General features: G+C 43.0%; 1 protein-coding gene across 1 annotated transcript in view; it reads right to left on the bottom strand.

Annotated features, from left to right (window-relative positions):
* Nucleotides 1-2980: 2980 nt before the first annotated feature.
* The window catches only part of LOC134585330 (phospholipid scramblase 2-like), a 35727-nt gene continuing 17540 nt past the window's right edge, over nt 2981-21167 (bottom strand). The window contains exons 5-6 of the mRNA XM_063440740.1: nt 4035-4196; nt 2981-3249 (exon numbers count right to left, since the gene is read on the bottom strand). Of these exons, the coding sequence (XP_063296810.1) occupies nt 3220-3249; nt 4035-4196 (192 nt within the window). The 3' untranslated portion in view covers nt 2981-3219. The remainder of the gene's footprint in view (nt 3250-4034; nt 4197-21167) is intronic.

The raw sequence follows: 21167 nt of genomic DNA, 5'->3' as shown, positions 1-21167 counted from the left end.
GGGCTATTATAAAATGTTTCATGGAGGATACTCATATTTGATATAGGTTTTATAGCCAAAACATCTGGTGCTGGCTCTGTCATTTTCATAAGGTAACATTACATGCAGTTTTATTATTTTACACAATGTTCACTACAGTGATGCAATATGTGTATTGATATATAAGCACTTTGTTTTTATACTCTGATTTTTAAATATTGGATTAAATAAAGATGTACTTTTTTTTTTTTTTATAAATATTTGATATGAAGTGGGATGTTTCTTTTTGTATACTGCTATATGCTGCTGTAACCACTGGGGATGGCTACACCTAACTTGCTCCTTATACTTGGTATCATCTGTCTAATTTTTGCTGTGGGCTCTAAGCTTTTCTAATTGTTACAGTAGTGCCAGCTCTGACAACAATAACAATCAAATGCGTGTTTATTCTGTGTATGTTTTGTAGAAATCCACATGAGAATAAAGAAGTGAGGCAGGATATAGTGACCCAGAGTTACCATAGCACTTTATAACATGCTCCACATTTTCAGAACAAACTGAGGGTCTTCTGAACAACCAGGGTGAAAAATCCTTAGGACCTAAATCCAACTATTGGAATCAATAGTGAAAAACTCTGATAAATTGATATCTAGTCAAAGGGAAACTATCTGAATGAACTATCTGAGCTATCTGAAAAGTAGGACAAATCCATTTTCAGGCTGGATTTGTGCCCTTTATAAGTCGTAATCAGCCTGTACCAGGCTACTGCTGGATTGATTCTCAATGAAGCTGACCAGCAGTACTACCGTATTAGCCCACAAGCTGAGTGATCACACTGGGAGCCAATGATGGCATCACCAGGATCTCACTGTGATCACTCGTCCTGGTACGCAATCGACTTAACAGTGTTTGGTTAGGGTTAGTGTTAGATATATTTATGTTTGTGATTAGCTAAGGTTATAGTTAGCTAGCATGGGAGGGACGGATAAGTATTTAATACATGTCCTATTTTCACTGTTCGAGTTTATATAGTTTAACTAGGTGTTTAGTTTTTGTTAGGATGTATTTATAACAAGCTTTTGTAGTGCCAGGTCTTTGAAACCATACTTAACAATACTATAAAACTTCTGACTTTATAAAAGTCTGTTTTTTACACATTATTAGAAATAAAGGAACACTCCAAGCAGCATAACCACTACAGTAGGGGTTATGGTACCTAAAGTGTGTCGTGCCACCCCAGAGTAGTCTGTCAAAATGTGCTGGGATCATTTGTGTTGACGCTCTTCTTGTTGGCATTATATAAATAATTGTAAGTAACTGAATATTTTCTAGTTTGAATATCACTCTGGGTGAGTGTATTTGGTCTTCTGAGAAGGAGGTTTCCATGAAACCTAGAATGCGTTAAAACAGAAACTGTGCAAAAGATTAGAAATAAATTCACATCACAACTTTTATGGATAGTGTTATTTATTTTCCCAACATGTCATACTTAAAAGTAACAAGCTAACATTAAGTACATTTCATAATGTGTATTTTATAAGATGATCAAAACATTCCAGCAGTTGTTAAATCTCCTTCTGATCACAGGACTTACATTTGTATTTAGCACTAAACAGTTACAGAGAGAGAACAGACGGAACATGCTCAACATGCAGAGATTTACAAACATGAAAAAACATGTTTTCCAGCAGTTTTAGTCTCAATTGTATATTTGTCACAATGTCCCCCAACAGAAATACCTAGCAGTCAGGCAAAGTACTGAAACATACAGACTGTTATGTATTTACATTTTCTAAGTTGTGCTTAATGTTAAATATATGACACATGTAACTTGGATAAAACCAAACTATTGTGCCAGATATATTATAAAAGAGGTAAAGGGCAGTTAAGGTAAGTTGATGAAGCATATAACCAGTCAAGTAAATGCCCCTGAAATGCACTTAGGTAAAAAAAAAAAAAAAAAATGGGCCATAAAAGATCATTTTTATCTGAAAACATTTTTTTCAGATTTTTTTTCTTTTTACATTAATGATAGCCAACATCTTCCTTTAAAATGAGAACCACTGAAAGACGCTAATTAGGCTTGACAGCATTTTCCTAGTCAGCTCTAATTTCATCATGCCTTGGACATTACATGGGAATTATTTAATTCGGGGATTTCACAGGAACTGCATTGATAAACCAATTTTTCTCTGCCTTATTACATTCAGCCAGATTACATTTTCCTGTGACATTGGACAGCATGTACAAATGTTAGCTGTTTGGTAAATGTAAAATAAATATGGTAGCATATGTATGCTAGTGAAGTATTAATGCTAAATTCACAGCTATATCTAGATCAAGATATGTAAATGTAATCCATTGTTAGAAATATTTCTGCCCTACTACTGGTAATGAGCAGGAGTTATTAAAACACTGCTGCAATTTACGATATGCATTCTGTTTTAGGTGCAAAATGATTTACTCTAATGAACACTAAAGGGAGTACTCACTGACCATACAGTTGCGGTGGAAAACCGACTTAAAAATTGTAGGACAAAGTACTGTTAAATATTAATGTTACAGTTTTGGTTATTTTTCTAAACACTCTCTTATTTTGGTGACATTGCCGCTTGCTGTGCAGTGGCCAAGGGGTTCAGTGAAATGTAGGTTTTACTTACCTGTAGCTTTCCCTAGTGGTCACTACCATCTTCTTCCTGTAAGATCCTCTTCAGCTTTCCGGCGGGAGTGCATATATACAGAGCCTTTTCCCCACAGTAGTCACTAGTTATGGCTTGGGGCTTGACTACTGTAGTTCTGACTTTTTGTTAATTGTAGGAAAAATTGATAAGACAAATTGATAAAATTCCTACTCAATGTAAGTATTTCATAAAGATTTTATCTTCATGAAATACTTTTTCTTTCATTTTGGAGGTTGGGAGTGCCAGAACCGCTTTAATAGACTAAGTTGTGTATATAAATATCACTGATGCCTGACCATGATAAAAATACCAAACATAGATAGAAACATTTAAACATATTGAGACCATCTAAAAAAATACAAGAAAGTAGTAGAACTAGATGACTAGTAAATGTATTTTGTTGCATAAAGAATTTAAAAATCATACTTCTAGAAAAACAAAATAAAAAAAAAGGTATTGTAGTCCAAATCTGTAAAATGTAAACCTTTTGTATACATCTCAACATAACAGTATATATGGGGGTAATGGAAATCTGTAAAGAAACCTTCAACCTTTTTCATTATTTGCTTTGTTCATAATACATGAAATCCTGCAGCAGAGAAAGCAAGAAAAAGAAAAGGATTAAAATAAATAAATAAATAAACAAAACATTTATTTTACGCATTTAAAGACCACAGAGCTGTAAATTGAATAATAATAGTTTACACAGCTGAATACAGAAATTGGCATTTTTGCATGTTACAGCGACTCAGTTTGAAAAGACCTATTACATATTGGTTAGTAATTTTTAACAACTAAATGTAAAGCTATAAACCATACAGATCCAATTGCATGGATATTCTAAGGATATTTAGGTATTCATTTAACTTAAGATTGAGTTTATTTAAATTTAAGAGTGAGTTAAATGTAAAGCCATAAAACATACAAAATTAATTGAATGTATATTCTAATGAGATTAAGGTATGCATTTATTTGGACAGAGCCTTTATTACTTTTTGATCCAGTAGGTCAAATGTGTTGTATCTGTTTGTTTCTGTCTATTAAAGAGCATTGTAGCTTATATGTTGGTGCTTTACAAATACCAATGGTCTGCAACAATTACTATACTATAGGATGTGCTAAAATCACTAGTCTAAACATATATAAGCAGATACCTTTGACCACTTTTCGAAGATCTAAACACAAAATAACTAGCAGAATGGAAAAGCAAAATGCTGCATTGCTAGTTAATACTACAGGATACAACTGAAATTTAAAAATAATGCGCACAACTTACTCTTTCCCATGCAATCTGCCAAATGTATTCAACATAAGCATATGGAAAATACATGAACAACAATACAATAATATTTAAATGTTCAAAAGACAACTCACAATAAGGAAACAGGCACCAAGCACAACGGCTTTCATTTTCACATCGAGATCCATTGGAAACTGAACTCCAAAGTTGTCTGCATCTGTAAAAAGTTCCTGTGTAAGACCGGCCCACTGGTTAACAATCCTTCCAATTTGAGAAGTCCCATCAAGTGTTGTCAACTAAAGGACAAAAATCTTAATAAATCAGTCTATAAAACACTTTATAGGCTATTTAACTATACAATGCCATGTTAAAGGCATAGTTTAATACCAAAAAACGGCTCATCTTAATATAGTGGTTTTGGTGCATAGACATTTTCCCCTTTTCTCTAATAAAGTAGAACATTGCCATTTCTAACTGCAGATCAGGTTGCAGTAAGGAGTCTGTTCCAGTACTGGATTATAGATCAATGTAAATGTTGTTGATTTTTTAACAGCTGATCACAGGTACCCAGATCTACAATTCCTGTTCTGTATGGTGGTTAAGCATAGAAGAGAGGAGGCAGTGGAGATAGGAGCCCAGGTACCCAACTTTGGTGTTGAACGCTGTGAAAACTGTAAAACTTTAAAGCTTTAAAGTGCATAAACTGAATCACTGTACATCAGTGTTAGGCAGCTAACTCTGAGAATTACGCAGCAATACACATTTATAAAACAAATATGGTCATCACCGGAAGTTGCATGCCTACATCCTGTGTTTGACTGTGTTATCTTGAGACACATTATCTAGGATGCAGCCACTGCATACACTTATCTATGGTGGAATATATACTTGAAGTGAAACCTATCAGAAAAAAGAGGCAGGTGTGCATCTTCTTTTAATAACAGTAACTTTACTGTCATGCTTCCTGTGCTACCAATTGCATAGGACACACAATCCATCTCTGCTTCTGCTGCACTTGTGAAAGTGGTGTATGTCCCTAAGATAGAAGGCCAAGAGACGTCGTCATGTGATAGCAGAACCAGCATCGATAACCATAAGGTATCATTTTTTTGTTCTCTTACACACGTGTGTAGGTAGTTGTTACTTTACACATATATCGTCTCTCCAGAGTCTCCGTTCTAAATACACCTCCCTTGTAATCCTTTTAAGTCAGTTAGCTATCCAAGTTATTCACCAGCATTTAAAGGACCACTATATGTTCAATGAAGTGGTCTGGGTGCCAGGTCCCTCTAGTTTTAACCCTGCAGCTGAAAACATAGGAGTTTCAGAGAAACTGCTATGTTTACACTGAGGGTTAATCCAGCCTCTAGTGGCTGTCTCACTGACAGCCACTAGAGGCCGCTTCCGCGATTCTCACTGTGAAAATCACAGTGAGAAGACGCTGACGTCCATAGGAAACCATTGAGTAATGCTTTCCTATGGGCAGTTTAAATGAGTGCGTGGCTCTTGCCGTGCATGCGCTTTCGGCGCTGATGTCGGCAGGAGGAGGAGAGTTCCCCAGTGCCGAGGGAGACCGGCACTGGAGAAAGGTAAGTGGCTGAAGGGGTTTTAATCCCTTCAGCCCAACGGGAGGGGGGCCATGAGGGTGGGGGGGACCTAAGGACTACATAGTGCCAGGAAAACGAGTTTATTTGCCTGGCACTATAGTGCTCCTTTAATCCTTCCCCTTCCTTTAATCCTACTCATTACAAAATGTTATGTACATCATGCACGGTATGATCATGTCAAAGATCCTGCCATCACAAAACAAATTCTGTATTCATGATGTATAACATATATATATATATATATATATATATATATATATATATATATATATATATATATTTGTGTTAGGGGCAAATAGCCGTATATGGAGTAAGGTTCCAATATGAGCGCTGGATAGTATAAAAGAGCAAAGTCGGTTGTGGTGTGCCGAGACCAACGATGCAGTAGGCCTGTAAATAAAGAGGGCCCACCAAGTACTAAGATATGTAAAATGAAAAGAGAAAAGAAAGTGTTGAAATTGAGGAGTGGTGGGAGGGTCATTCAGAAGCTGACCTCGAGCGGTATGGAGTCAGGTAAGGGTTGTACTTTATATATGTGAATTAATTAACTTAAGCCCCTCCACAATTACAGGCCAAATAGCCGTATATGGAGTAAGGTACCAATATGAGCGTTGGATAGTATAAAAGAGCAAAGTCGGTTGTGGTGTGCCGAGACCGACTATACGGTAGGCCTGTAAATAAAGAGGGCAAAAATTAATAATCAAAAGGATTTAATACAGTCAACAAATATATACAATTACACAGACATTTCTTTGAAAGCATTTCTTAATTCCTGTGTGTTAGGGACCAGGAACCAGACAGAGACAGAGCTAGATGCAAAAACACCTTTATTAATAAATAGAAAATAAAGTAATAACCAAAAGCAAGGTCCAGGAGGCAAGCAGGGGTCAGGCACCAAAGCGGGTAGTCAGACGAGCCAGGATCAGGAGAACGGAGAGTAGCGAAGTCAGGAACAAGGCCAGAGTCAGGAACCAGGAACCAGGAACAAACAGGAACTCACAGGAACAATGAGACTTCTGGGGAACAGGAAACCACGCAAGGGCAAGGAGGTACTGGGATTCGCTGCTTAAATAGGCTGCCTGATTAGCAGCATGGCTGGTTACTACTATCAGGTGAGTAACCGTGGCAACATACTGAAGGAGCTGATCGTTAGTATCAGCTGAAACTCAGACACAGAAAAAGGAAGGGTTGCTGTTTAAAACAGCAAAGAAACCCTGACACTGTGTTGGTTTGGGTATGTAAGTCGTGTAAGCAGATGATTTCCAATGCCCTATTGATTTAATGATGTGAACTGGTATGTTAGCGCTGGAGGCTGTGGGGGCCACGTCTATACCAAAAGAGTGACCTGAGTAGGTAGAAGGGTTTAAACCTAGCATGGTTAACAGGGATCTGATGTATCTCATTGTAACGGATCGCCTGGCACCCCGACTTGGTACCTCCGTTGAAAGATGCTCCTAGCGCTTCCTGAGGACTCCAAGCACTCTGGCAGACACCATAATCACCGAATCCGAGAAACCTTTAAATTCTCCCAAGCGTATGAATGCTGTAGACCATTGAATAGGAACCATACGAATAGGCTTGTACTCCTAGCAGTCAACTGGAACAGCATACAATAAATCCTTCCCCCAATAATGAGACAACACATCACTTTGAGGTTAAAACAGGAACTCTGGACTGGCTCATCCAGCCTGGCTTTTATTACACTAATCCACATACAGGCCACACCCAGGGGGAGGCATAAAATAACCAATCACATACATGGTTCAGCCCACACATCCCCTCCCCTCAGATAACATTAAACTCAATTATCCGGTACACTTTTTCAGCCAAGTTCTGGATGTACCCCAAAACCTGGGGGTACACCTTTAAATCCAGCATCGCTGGATAGCCCTTATTCAGGGGGACAACATATCCAAAATTCAAGTAATTCGGATGAATGGTTCGTGAGATATGGGGTTCCAAAGATTTGACCGACCGCATGGGTAAAGTATCCGAAAACAGTTCCATGCATTTTGGCCCTGCGGTCGGTCACAAACAAGGGAATGAAAACAGGCGAATTGCCTGTGTTATAGAGCCTGGAGAGGGTTTGAATGAATTCCCTTGTTTATGGGGTTCTTTCTACCGAACGGCGGGTCATTCGGTAGTTTCCATACGAATTTCTGGAAGTATGGAGGTCTCAGCGGTGTTTGCCTAGTCAAGTGTCCGATTTTAGTTCCAGACACTCGACGGCAAAACACCGCTGTTCGGTAGTTTAAGATGGCCGCCGCCACGTGTTTGTTTCCCGAATGGCGGCCACCCAGAGGACAAAGAATACATTACACTGATTGCCAATTACCCGTTTGCAACATTGTTGCAAACTGTAATTGGAGGCACACTTATTCCTGGGTGGTCTGGTTGTTCGGTAGTTTCACTCAATATAATAAATGGAGTGATTCTACCGAACAATCAGATGAATGCTGCATACATATCCCAGGTTAAACTTAACACACAAATACACATATAATATTACAGGCAGTACACTAGAATATGTATCACAGTCTTAAAGGGACAGTAGTCCCAAAAGTCCCAATATGTCCATAGATGCTGTTAAAAGGGCCAGTAGCAGCAATATACAGTACAATATGCCCCAAATAACCCAGGGGCCATAGTCAGCAGGTAGGAGGCTAGCAAACAGGCTTCTCCAGGGCCCAGTGGCGAGGTTGGTTTCGCCACATTTCTCCCCTTTTCCAAACAGACTAACAGGGTACCTGACCTCTTGCCGGTCAGTGCCCTTGTTAGTCCAGCAGCCCACCCACAAAACAGAAACAGCAGTACAGCCCACCCACAATAAATGGTTACTACACCTGAGTAAGAGAAAAACTTGTCCAGGTCCAGGTGCCTCACCATGGCTGTGTGGGGGACTGGTAGGCTGTTTTGGTGGGTTGCTGAGTGGGCAGAGCCCAGCGGTACTCTGCCCTGGTGCCAGCACTACCCCGGGAGTAGTCTGGTTGGAGCCTTGCTGGAGACCGACTGCCTCCCCTTTAGCTGCGCAGCTCTGCTGCTGGAGACCGACTGTCTCCCCTTGAGTTACACAGCTCTGCTGCTGGAGACCGACTGTCTCCCCTTGAGTTACACAGCTCTGCTGCTGGAGACCGACTGTCTCCCCTTTAGTTACACAGCTCTGCTGCTGGAGACCGACTGTCTCCCCTTGAGTTACACAGCTCTGCTGCTGGAGACCGACTGTCTCCCCTTTAGTTACACAGCTCTGCTGCTGGAGACAGACTGTCTCCCCTTTGGCTAAACAGCCCTGTTGTGGGGGGGCAGGACCGACCGTCCCTACCCCCTGTGCTGGAAGTGCAGAGACCACGGTCCCATCTGCACAGGTGTGGGGCTTACAGTCTCCCCCTGGTACATTAAGCTGCCGCTGGGGAGAGGTGGTAACCAGCTCCTCTCCCATTAGAACACTCTGCCCATTGATGATCCGCCGCTGGGGAGAGGTGGTAACAATCTCCTCTCCCATTAGAACACTCTGCCCATTGATGATCTGCCGCTGGGGAGAGGAGGTAACAATCTCCTCTCCCATGCCTACTTTCAGTCTTTGTGGAGGGAGACCGACTGTCTCTCCTCCCAATTCAGTGTCCTGCTGCTGGGGAACGGAGACTGGGCTCTCTATTCCCAAAAAATCACGCTGCTGCTGGGGGGTAGGACCAACTACCTCTGCCCCCTGTAACTCAGCCTGCCGCTGGGGAGGGAGGACGCTGCTCTCCTCTCCCTGCACTTCACACTGCCTTCCCGGCATATCACTCTGCTGCTGGGGGGTAGGACCAACTACCTCTGTCCCCTGTAACTCAGCCTGCCGCTGGGGAATGGAGACTGGGCTCCCAATTCCCAACAAATCACACTGCCGCTGGGGAGGGAGGACGGCCCCTTCAGCTCCCTGTAACTTGGGCGCAGAGACCACGGTCCCATCTGCGCTGGTGAGGGGTTTACTGTCTCCCCTTGGTGGGTTAGGTTGTCGGTGGGGAGAGGGGGTAACAAACTCCTCTCCCTTACACACCTTCAACCGCTGGGGAGAGGGGATAACAGGCTCCTCTCCCTGCACCGTAGACTGCCGCTGGGGAGCAAGAACGGCACTTTCAGCTCCCTGTGACGCACACTGCCGCTGGGGATCTGGGCCGACTGCCCAGCATCCCTGTAGGGCCGGTAGAGAGACCGCAGTCCCATCTCCACCTGCCATCTGTGGGTCTTCCCAGGACCAATCCGTGAGGCCCCTCAACATTTGTGAGTAAGGGCCACCTGCTTCCCCACCTGGCAACTCTGGCTGCTGCTGGGGATCTGGGCCGGCTGCCCAGCATCCCGGTGGAGAGACCTTGGTCCCATCTCTACCTGCCTGTTGTGGTTCCTCACAGGACCAGTCTATGAGGACCCCCACTTCGGGTTCCTCCCGCCGCCTCAGGGAAAGACGGCTAACCTCCTCGGATGCAGCCTCTACTCGGCTGCTGTAACGCTCCTGCTGCTGAGCATACTTCCTCTCTTTCGCCAACCGGAATTCTCGGTCCAGCCTTGTGTTTCGCTCAGCCATGACCTGGTTCCAGATCACCCGGCGTGTCTCCATGGGTATATCATCCCCATACTCGGCCACTCGCTGCCTCACCTCGGCCAGCCAATCATCTCCAGAGCCAGAACCTTCCATACTTGTCTGCTCCCAGGGGTGCTGCACGACTGCTAGCGTTGCCCTCAATTTGTAAATCAGAACAGTGTCTCTGAGCTGCTTTACCTCACACTAGGACGCCATCCCACCGCTTGCCACCAATGTAACGGATCGCCTGGCACCCCGACTTGGTACCTCCGTTGAAAGATGCTCCTAGCGCTTCCTGAGGACTCCAAGCACTCTGGCAGACACCATAATCACCGAATCCGAGAAACCTTTAAATTCTCCCAAGCGTATGAATGCTGTAGACCATTGAATAGGAACCATACGAATAGGCTTGTACTCCTAGCAGTCAACTGGAACAGCATACAATAAATCCTTCCCCCAATAATGAGACGACACATCACTTTGAGGTTAAAACAGGAACTCTGGACTGGCTCATCCAGCCTGGCTTTTATTACACTAATCCACATACAGGCCACACCCAGGGGGAGGCATAAAATAACCAATCACATACATGGTTCAGCCCACACATCCCCTCCCCTCAGATAACATTAAACTCAATTATCCGGTACACTTTTTCAGCCAAGTTCTGGATGTACCCCAAAACCCGGGGGTACACCTTTAAATCCAGCATCGCTGGATAGCCCTTATTCAGGGGGACAACATATCCAAAATTCAAGTAATTCGGATGAATGGTTCGTGAGATATGGGGTTCCAAAGATTTGACCGACCGCATGGGTAAAGTATCCGAAAACAGTTCCATGCATTTTGGCCCTGCGGTCGGTCACAAACAAGGGAATGAAAACAGGCGAATTGCCTGTGTTATAGAGCCTGGAGAGGGTTTGAATGAATTCCCTTGTTTATGGGGTTCTTTCTACCGAACGGCGGGTCATTCGGTAGTTTCCATACGAATTTCTGGAAGTATGGAGGTCTCAGCGGTGTTTGCCTAGTCAAGTGTCCGATTTTAGTTCCAGACACTCGACGGCAAAACACCGCTGTTCGGTAGTTTAAGATGGCCGCCGCCACGTGTTTGTTTCCCGAATGGCGGCCACCCAGAGGACAAAGAATACATTACACTGATTGCCAATTACCCGTTTGCAACATTGTTGCAAACTGTAATTGGAGGCACACTTATTCCTGGGTGGTCTGGTTGTTCGGTAGTTTCACTCAATATAATAAATGGAGTGATTCTACCGAACAATCAGATGAATGCTGCATACATATCCCAGGTTAAACTTAACACACAAATACACATATAATATTACAGGCAGTACACTAGAATATGTATCACAGTCTTAAAGGGACAGTAGTCCCAAAAGTCCCAATATGTCCATAGATGCTGTTAAAAGGGCCAGTAGCAGCAATATACAGTACAATATGCCCCAAATAACCCAGGGGCCATAGTCAGCAGGTAGGAGGCTAGCAAACAGGCTTCTCCAGGGCCCAGTGGCGAGGTTGGTTTCGCCACACTCATGAAAGTAGTGGTAGTCCGTACAGAGCCTTGTAGTGTGAATAAATGTTGATATGGTAGTGATGTGATATGTAGAAGGTAGGAATCTAGAGCTGCCACCGGACACCATTTGTTGTCGGTAGGGTAATAAGTGATTTCCACTGTAGGTGTGTGTTGGCTTGTTTTGGACTGGGGTAGTGCCAGTATGTAATGGTCCATATGTTTGCGTAGGTGTGTGCGTAGACATCTGTCTGTCTGAGTGGTGGTGATAGTAGTGAATTCTCTTGGCCTGTGGAACCCGTAGGAGGCTATGTACATTGCAGCTTTGATGACTGAGTTGGTGGAAGAGTGGAAAGGTTTGGAGTCTAATAGGTTGGATTATGACTGGAAAAGTGTATTGTCTATAGGTAATCTCTGCGGGGGACGTGGTGGAACGGATTTCTGAATACCTCTGAGTATGTTTTTTTTTTTTTTATAAGATGACATGAAGCTATGTGTATTAGGCCAGAGGGTTAGCATGTGATGTTGAATGCCTGTAAGATATAATTTGACGGTGTTGTAAGATAAGTGTAATTTAAGGTGGTAAAAAGAAGCGAAGGCTATGATAGATGTCATGACAAAAGGTTGGGATATGTCGTGGTCCGATAGAAATCTTGTAAACAGTGTGAAGGCTCTGTTGTATGTTTTGCGAGTGTTGGATGAAAGTGCTAATTTGGACAGATCCCTGCTATATAGCATAATTAGATCTAGTCCATGGTTAGCTGTTGAAACGGAGGGGTGGCTGTGGCTGCTTGAGTGGCTGACTGTAGTGCTTGATGAAAAGCCTGAAAGTTGAAACGAGACAGATTGTCAGCTGCTTTGTTACTAATGCTTGGAACATGAACGCAAACCAAGAAGAAATTATGACATGCTGCCAACCAAGTGAGTTTCCTGAGAAATCTCATGATTGCTAGGGATGACGAACGGCCTTTGTTAATGATGTGACATGTGGCCTGGTTGTCTGAGTAGCAACGAACTGACAAGCCTGACCATAAATGCCCACAAGCCACAGCAGCCACTAAAATGGGGTAGATCTCAAAAAGAGCTGAGGTTGTAAAAAATCCTTCTAAGTCATGGACTTCTTCAGGCCACCTACCCCAAAGCCATTCGTTCCCAAAGATTGCTGCGAAACCCGTGGTAGACGCCGTGTCTGACCATATGGTTGGTGACATGTCAGACAATCCTGGGAGGAATAAGCTTTTACCATTCAAGGTGGTTAAGAATTCTCTCCACATATGCAGGTCTGCTGTAGTCTGCATATCCAGGGACAGTCTATGGTCGTCGTGTCTGAAATGTGGGAAAAGACAAAGAAGTCTGGATATGAAAGCCCGCCCTTGTGGAATGATGCACATGGCAAAGTTTAAGGAACCTATGAGAGATTGAAGTTCCTTGCGGTTGCAAGTACCCAGCAAGATGTAGTGGTTGATGCTGTTGAGAATGTTTGTAATTTTCTCTTGTGGTAAGCTAGCTTGCATGGAGGCTGAGTCAAGTTGTATACCCAGAAATGTAATGATGGTGTCTGGACCTTTGGTTTTCTTAGGGGATACTGGGACACCCAAGTGGCCAAACAGACTAATGGCTTCTTTGAGGCTTCTGGGGAGAAAGGAGTTTTCTTCAACCAGCAGAAAGTCATCTAGATAATGGATGACAATGGGGCATCTGGAAATGTTTAGTAACAACCAGCAAAGTGATTCTGCAAATGTGTCAAAGATTTTGGGGCTACTTTTTGACCCAAAGGTTAAGTGGGAGAAAAAGTAATAGTTGTCTCCCCACTTGATACCATGTAAGTGCCAGAGTATAGGGTGGATTGGTAGGAGTTTAAAGGCATTTGTGATGTCTGTCTTACTTAACCAGGCTCCAACCCCTGCTTGGGTGATGGCTGTAATGGCATGATCTATAGTGGCATATTGTAGGGAAAACTCCTTGGAGGGAATGAGGGAGTTGAGACTTGGGGCAGTAGAGGTGTGAGGGGCTGATAGATCTATGATAAGTCTCTGTTTAAGGGAAGATTTCCTAATGGGATTTGTGCGCCATGCAGTAAATGGTGGGGTTTTAAAAGGCCCAAACAAAAACCCTTCTGCCAGTTCATGGGCTATGAGTGTGGTTACGGCCGTAGGGTTCTGTTGCGCTGATTGTAAATTAGGACATTCGAGATGGCCTGTGGGCATATGTATGATGCCTGTATGGAACCCCTCTTAAAATCCAGAAATGAGAAAATCTACCAAATGTCTGGATGGGTGAGTAGTCAGTAGTGCTGAGAAGACATGAATGTTAACAGACGTTAGGTTCGGTTTAGGGTACATTTTATTTGGACACATGGTTTTTGCATGTGCTCTGAAACATTTTGAACAAATATGCAATAATATACATGCGCTAAAGCTACATGTACCCACATTGAAATTGTTGCAAATCTGGGACTTGCCAAAGAAAATGATGGCCAAAGGCCACTACTCCATACTAATTCTTCTTGACCTCTCAGCGGCCTTTGACACCGTTGATCATGCTCTCCTTCTTCAAACTCTTCAATCGCTTGGCTCTCTGTCCTTTCGTGGTTTTCCTCTTATCTCTCCCAACGCTCATTCACTGTCTCTTTTTCTAATGATACCTCCTCTCCTCATCCTGTCTCGGTTGGAGTCCCCCAAGGCTCTGTCCTTGGTCCCCTTCTATTTTCTCTTTATATTGCCTCTCTTGGCAAACTTAGTCCTGCAACGTGTCACTGCTTGCCTTTCTTCCATCTCTGACTGGATGTCCTCCCGCTTTCTGAAACTCAATCTCTCTAAAACTGAGCTCCTTGTCTTTCCTCCTCCTAATACTGATCCTCCTCTTTCGCTCTCCCTTCAAGTTTGTGCTACCCACATCAGTCCATCCTTGCAAGCGCGCTGTCTTGGCGTCATACTTGACTCTGGTCTCACCTTTGAGCCTCACATCCAGCATGTTGCCAAATCCTGTAGATTCCATCTTAAAAACATAGCCCGCATCCGCACCTTTCTTGCACCAGATACTACCAAGGAGCTTGTCCATGCTCTAGTAATTTCCTGCATGGATTATTGTAACCCTCTCTTGATTGGTCTTCCCAAAAGCAGTACTGAACCCCTACAGTCCATAATGAACGCTGCTACTAGACTGATTTTGCTCTCTAGTCGTTTCTCTCACACCTCACCCATCTGCTAGTCCTTACATTGGCTTCCTGTATGCTATAGTAGTCAATTCAAGGTACTGACTCACACCTATAAAGCACAGAACAACTCTAGCCCCTCTTATATCTCCTCACTCTGCCCGTGACCACCTCCTGTACGTTGTCCGCACCCGTACGGCCAACTCACGCTTGCAGGACTTCTCGCGGGCGGCTACCTTCCTATGGAATAGCCTGCCTACCGCCATCAGACTCTCCCCTAGTCTTGCATCTTTTAAGAAGTGCCTTAAAACCCATATCTTTAGGAAAGCTTATTGCCTCCAAGACTAACCCCTACCTCACATACCTGTCTCTTGCCCTCTCCTAAAGGGCAGCCCACCTTATTTGACTGCAAATTCCTGTCCTAATGTGCTTTACACGCCACTTCCTAACGAATGTAAGCACGATTGAGCAGGGTCCTCTTCAACCTATTGTTCCCGTCAGTTTATTTGTAATTGTCCTATTTATAGTTAAATCCCCTCTCATAATATTGTAAAGCGCTACGGAATCTGTTGGCGCTATATAAATGGCAATAATAATAATAATTTGTTGCTAGTGCTAGGTGACTGATTGTGGTTTCCCAGGTCCAGCAGCTTGTGCATGTAACGGTCGAATTCTTCCATTCTATTAGGGTACACTTCACAGATGACATCTCTAAATATACCAAATGCCAGAACAAATTCAGGGATGGTCAGTTTCCGGTTTAACCTGGCATCCTTGGATCTGACCACCACAGATACTTCATCATACGTGTAAGTTTTATTTTCTACCACATCCCGGGAGGCAATTAGTAGGGATGCTAGGTTGACATCTTTACCCTCCAGGATGTCCCTCTTTATGTGTGCTGGAATCATGTGTGCAGGGTCAACGTCCTGAGTATCGGAAGAGTTAATATTACGCGTGAACTGAGGTTCAGTTGGTGCTGGTTGTACGGTATTGGGAAGGCCAGACTTGGTGAGGGCTGTGGTGACCGCCATCGAGATTAGCCAGTCTGTCGTTAACCTTGCCCATGGAGTTCATGAGCGAGGCCAGCATAGCCTGGATGTCACCCGAGTTGGGGTTGCTGGGGCCTTCCCCTGCCCCCGTGTTGTCCGTTGTTGTGCTGAGGAGTTTGAATAACTCTGCTTTTCTTGCCGTGGCAGGGTAGGGGATTTGTCGCCTCCTTAGCTCGGTGGAGATGCATGGGATTGTCCAGGATCTGATTGATGCTGGACTGACAACATCTCCCCTACGTGAAGGAGTCTCGATTCTAGCCGGGGTGCTTCACCACCTTCTGTGAGACATACTTAAATAATAATAAGATAAAATTATTATATGAACCAAGGGGTCTAGTACTGGCTTGTTAGCTATGCCGTGAGGCAAAACCATTATGCGCATTGTTTTTTGGTGACTGGTGAGGCCCTGCTAGTTGCCTAGTGGCTTGAGAGGCTCTATCTATACGTTGTCGCGAGTTTTTTTTTTTTTGTGGCCACAAGTGAGGCCCTCTCTATGATATGTGAGGTGGCTAGCTCATGAGTGGCCAGAGGGGTTTGCCTCCGAAAGTGAGGTGGGGTGTTGGCCTCGCAGGACCACTAATCCGAAGCATAGTGCAGAGAAAGAGGAGTAATAACTATTGGCCCCTATGACCCTAATTGCCAGTAGTCTATATCTATTTCTTGGGACATCAGATATGGTATTGTAGCGGTACTTACCCTTTCCAGGTGCCGACCGGGGTCCTCTGTTCAAGCCGCGCGCGGGTCTGCTGCTGCACGAGCCGCGCGCGGCTCATCCGACGGCTGGAACTGGAAGGCGGGCAGTGACCGCGAGAAGTGGTCACGTGTCCCGCCTGACTCTAAGAGCGCGCCAAGAGTCTCGGGTGCGCTCTTAAAGGGACAGTGGGAGCCTAAATTAGAAAAGGCCTCCCATTGGTCCCTGTCATGCCACACTCCCCATACAATTACCTTTTGGGGGCGTGGATATGACAGGGACCAATCAAAATAGATGTTTAGTTATATATACTTACCTCTTTCCCTTAGTTCCTTGCCCTATCGTGGTTTCTGTTGCAGTTCCCTTTAGCGCTTGTTGTGTTCAGTTGTGTTCCTTCATATTTGACCTTGGCTTTGTTTTCTGACTTCGTTTACTCTTTATCCTTATCTGTTCTGTTTGCCGGCTTGCTGTTTATTGTGTACCAGACCCCGGCTAGTCCTAGTTTACGGTGTCTCTTTGTGCCCTTGACCTCGGATCGTTCCTGACTCTGTACTTCTACTATATACGTCGAGTCCGGCCACTCTAAGGACCGGTAGACGTATCTCCCCTCTGTCTTGTCTTCTGTTTAGCTGGATCCTGCGTGTTGGGGTATATTCTCGTTACAGGTATACTGTTAGCAGGTGTACGTACCTGGAAGTATGGTTTTGAAACCTGACAGTCCGTATAGGTTTCAGTTAGTACCTGTAAACTAAATAGATGGAGACCGTATGAAATTCAAGAAATTCTGGCACAAACCAAGTTTTACCTTAATTTATGTGCATTATGATGTAGTATGGTACTTTTAACGGTAAAAAATATCAACAATGTAGCCATGATGGTGTAAAATGTACCACTTTTTTTAACCCCTTGTATACTGTATGTAGAAGTATATTCTATTCCCTTCTATGTGTACGTTGTATTGTTTAGGGGAGATATATGTGTAGATAAGCCACCGTGTGGTATGTACTTGTCTATGTATGGCATACTGGGTACATATGTTCTATATTTTATTGGCTACTGTATGAAAATATATGTACGTATATCAGTTTGGTAGTATAGGGATTGGTATGTGAACGTTGCTGTTTGGCTGTTGACCGTTTAGAGGTCAGTGAAGATGATGTTTGTAACTCTCAGTAAATTATCAATGTACTTGCAGACCTAAAGGCGGCAGTGTTGGTAGAACCACTGTTGGTCTAGGTGTATTTAAACCTTTATTAATGAAACGTGCAATTGCGTCCGTACTGAGTTTGCTGTAGGCAAAATGTTGTAGCACGGTGGACGTAGTACAGTATCTAACAAGAGTCCTGTGTTAGGATTATATGTGATGCCTGTACATGGTTGATTTAGGCAATATATATTTAGGTACCCGTTGTTCCCGTACGGCAGGTAATACATAAAATGCAAACATGGTTTAAATCCCACATCTGCCCGTTCGTGCATTGAACTGCACAAATTGGCCAGTACTTCACATAAAACATGTAAAATGTATGGCCGTTTGGGAGTATGCGAAAGCCTGCCTACAGAAAAAGAAATTGTAACCTTAAGGTCTTTCCCCGTTCGTGCGGTTGCACAGCACTAAACGGCAATTTATTTCAATGAAAAAAGACTTGTCTCCGTTCGGGAGCATGCGAACAGCCTGCGTGTGGCAAGTTTTAATCAATTAGCTTAGGACACATATATGACCGTTCGTGCGGTTGAAATGCACGAACAGAGATGACTCCACAACTGAAATTGTCAGTACGGTACCCGTTCGGGAGTATACGAAAGCCCGAGCGGGGCTAAATACATGGAGCATAATATAACCGAAATGGCCGTGTAAACTAAAGGCTGTATATATACAAACAGCCTGTATAAGCATTGTAATATCCAAACATAACCGTAAAGTGAGGACCTGACCCGTGAATGATGCCGTGGAACTGTTGCCTGGGGTAACGGGTAGGTCAACTTACGGTTTGAGAGTCACTAGGACATTATCTGCGGCTATGGAAAGAGGCAAGAAGCTGGTCGGACGGAAAAGCCTGCGGCTGGATTCCTGGACACAGCTCAGCGTGGAAGACCTCATGAGAAAGCAAAAGGAATTCCAAAATGGCGACTGGATGAACCAGAAGTGCATTCAGAAGCTGACCTCAAGCGGTATGGAGTCAGATATACCTTATATAGGTGAATGAATTAACTTAAGCCCCTCCCACAATTACAGGCCAAACGGCCTTAATACATATATATATATATATATATATATATATATATATATATATATGTATATATACAGTTGCAAGAAAAAGTATGTGAACCCTTTGGCATGATATGGATTTCTGCACAAATTGGTCATAAAATGTGATCTGATCATCTAAGTCACAATAATAGACAATCACAGTCTGCTTAAACTAATAACACACAAAGAATGAAATGTTGCCATGTTTTTATTGAACACACCATGTACACATTCACAGTGCAGGTGGGAAAAGTATGTGAACCCCTAGACTAATGACCTCTCCAAGAGCTAATTGGAGTGAGATGTTAGCCAACTGGAGTCCGATCAATGAGATGAGATTGGAGGTGTTGGTTACAGCTGCCCTGCCCTATAAAAAAACACACCAGTTCTGGGTTTGCTTTTCACAAGAAGCATTGCCTGATGTGAATGATGCCTTGCACAAAAGAGCTCTCAGAAAACCTACGATTAAGAATTATTGACTTGCATGAAGCTGGAAAGGGTAATAAAAGTATATCCAAAAGCCTTGCTGTTCATCAGTCAACGGTAAGACAAATTGTCTATAAATCGAGAAAGTTCAGCACTGCTGCTACTCTCCCTAGGAGTGGCCGTCCTGTAAAGATGACTGCAAGAGCACAGTGCAGACTGCTCAATGAGGTGAAGAAGAATCCTAGAGCGTCCGCTAAAGACTTACAAAAGTCACTGGCAAATGCTAACATTCCTGTTAGCGAATCTACAATATGTAAAACACTAAACAAGAATGGATTTCATGGGAGGGTACCACAGAGGAAGCCTCTGCTGTCCAAACAAAATATTGCTGCATGTTTACAGTTTGCACAAGAGCACCTGGATGTTCCACAGCAAAATATTCTGTGGACAGATGAAACCAAAGTTGAGTTGTTTGGAAGAAACACACAACACTATGTGTGGCGAAAAAGAGGCACAGCACACCAACATCAAAACTTAATCCCAACTGTGAAGTATGGTGGTGGGGGCATCATGGTTTGGGGCTGCTTTGCTGCGTCAGGGCCTGGACGGATTGCTATCATCGAAGGAAAAATTAATTCCCAAGTTTATCAAGTAATTTTGCAGGAGAACTTAAGGCCATCTGTCTACCAGCTGAAGCTCAACAGAAGATGGGTGTTGCAACAGGACAATGACCCAAAGCATAGAAGTAAATCAACAACAGAATGGCTTAAACAGAAGAAAATACGCCTTCTGAAGCGGCCCAGTCAGAGTCTTGACCTCAAACTGATTGAGATGCTGTGGCATGACCTCAAGAAAGCGATTCACACCAGACATCCCAAGAATATTGCTGAACTGAAACAGTTCTGTAAAGAGGAATGGTCAAGAATTACTCCTGACCGTTGTGCACGTCTGATCTGCAACTACAGGAAACGTTTGGTTGAAGTTATTGCTGCCAAAGGAGGTTCAACCAGTTATTAAATCCAAGGGTTCACATACTTTTTTCACCTGTACTGTGAATTTTTACATGGTGTGTTCAATAAAAACATGGCAACATTTCATTCTTTGTGTGTTATTAGTTTAAGCAGACTGTGATTGTCTATTGTTGTGACTTAGATGATGATCAGATCACATTTTATGACCAATTTGTGCAGAAATTCATATAATTCCAAAGGGTTCACATACTTTTTCTTGCAACTGTATATATATATATATATATATATATATATATATATATATATATATGTTAAAAAAAATGACCATCTTATCCAGTGCCAAGGATCACGCTAATGATTTTATGACCTATGATGGACAGCCAGGAGTTAACTAATATTACGACAAACACAAATTAAGTGCAGGCATAGCACTGGGTGGTATGCACTGGCAATGTAAGCCATAATACATTGGTAAAATTTCATGTCACTATCCACTTGCATGTTGTGTATGTCCTTTGGAAAGTGTTGCAGATTACACTGAATATAAAATTTTATCTTTTTTTTTAATTATTATTCTTTATTTTTCTTTGTGCAAGGAATTACAGTACGTTTGTTAATGCCTCAACAGCATATTTAAAAGATATAAACACAGTAGTTTTACATTTATGGCAAGAGAGTATCGGCACATTTTTTAAAATGTTATGTTATGAACACGCTAGTCTGCTAACTATGTCGTTCTAGGTAGACTGTAGTATGAGAATCATTAGACTATAATGATATATAAGAAAGATTAGCAATATACGTGTACCAGTAGTATGGCTGGCAACATGGCATATCTTATATATCGATGTCGCTAAACAAGCCGCTGATGTACAGAAAGTGAGGTGTCTTAACGATGCTTTTGTATAATTATGGCGGTAAGACACAGGAAAGTGCCGCCTAGGGGTCATGTGATTTAAATATGCAGCCCAGAGATAACATGGCTGGTCAAGTTAAGGCCCCTGCCAAATACAAACTTAACTGGTAAAACTT

Source organism: Pelobates fuscus, chromosome 2 (assembly GCF_036172605.1).
Source record: "Pelobates fuscus isolate aPelFus1 chromosome 2, aPelFus1.pri, whole genome shotgun sequence".
In the NCBI taxonomy this organism is placed as follows: Eukaryota; Metazoa; Chordata; class Amphibia; order Anura; family Pelobatidae; genus Pelobates; species Pelobates fuscus.
This window is presented reverse-complemented; position numbering and strand designations above follow the sequence as displayed.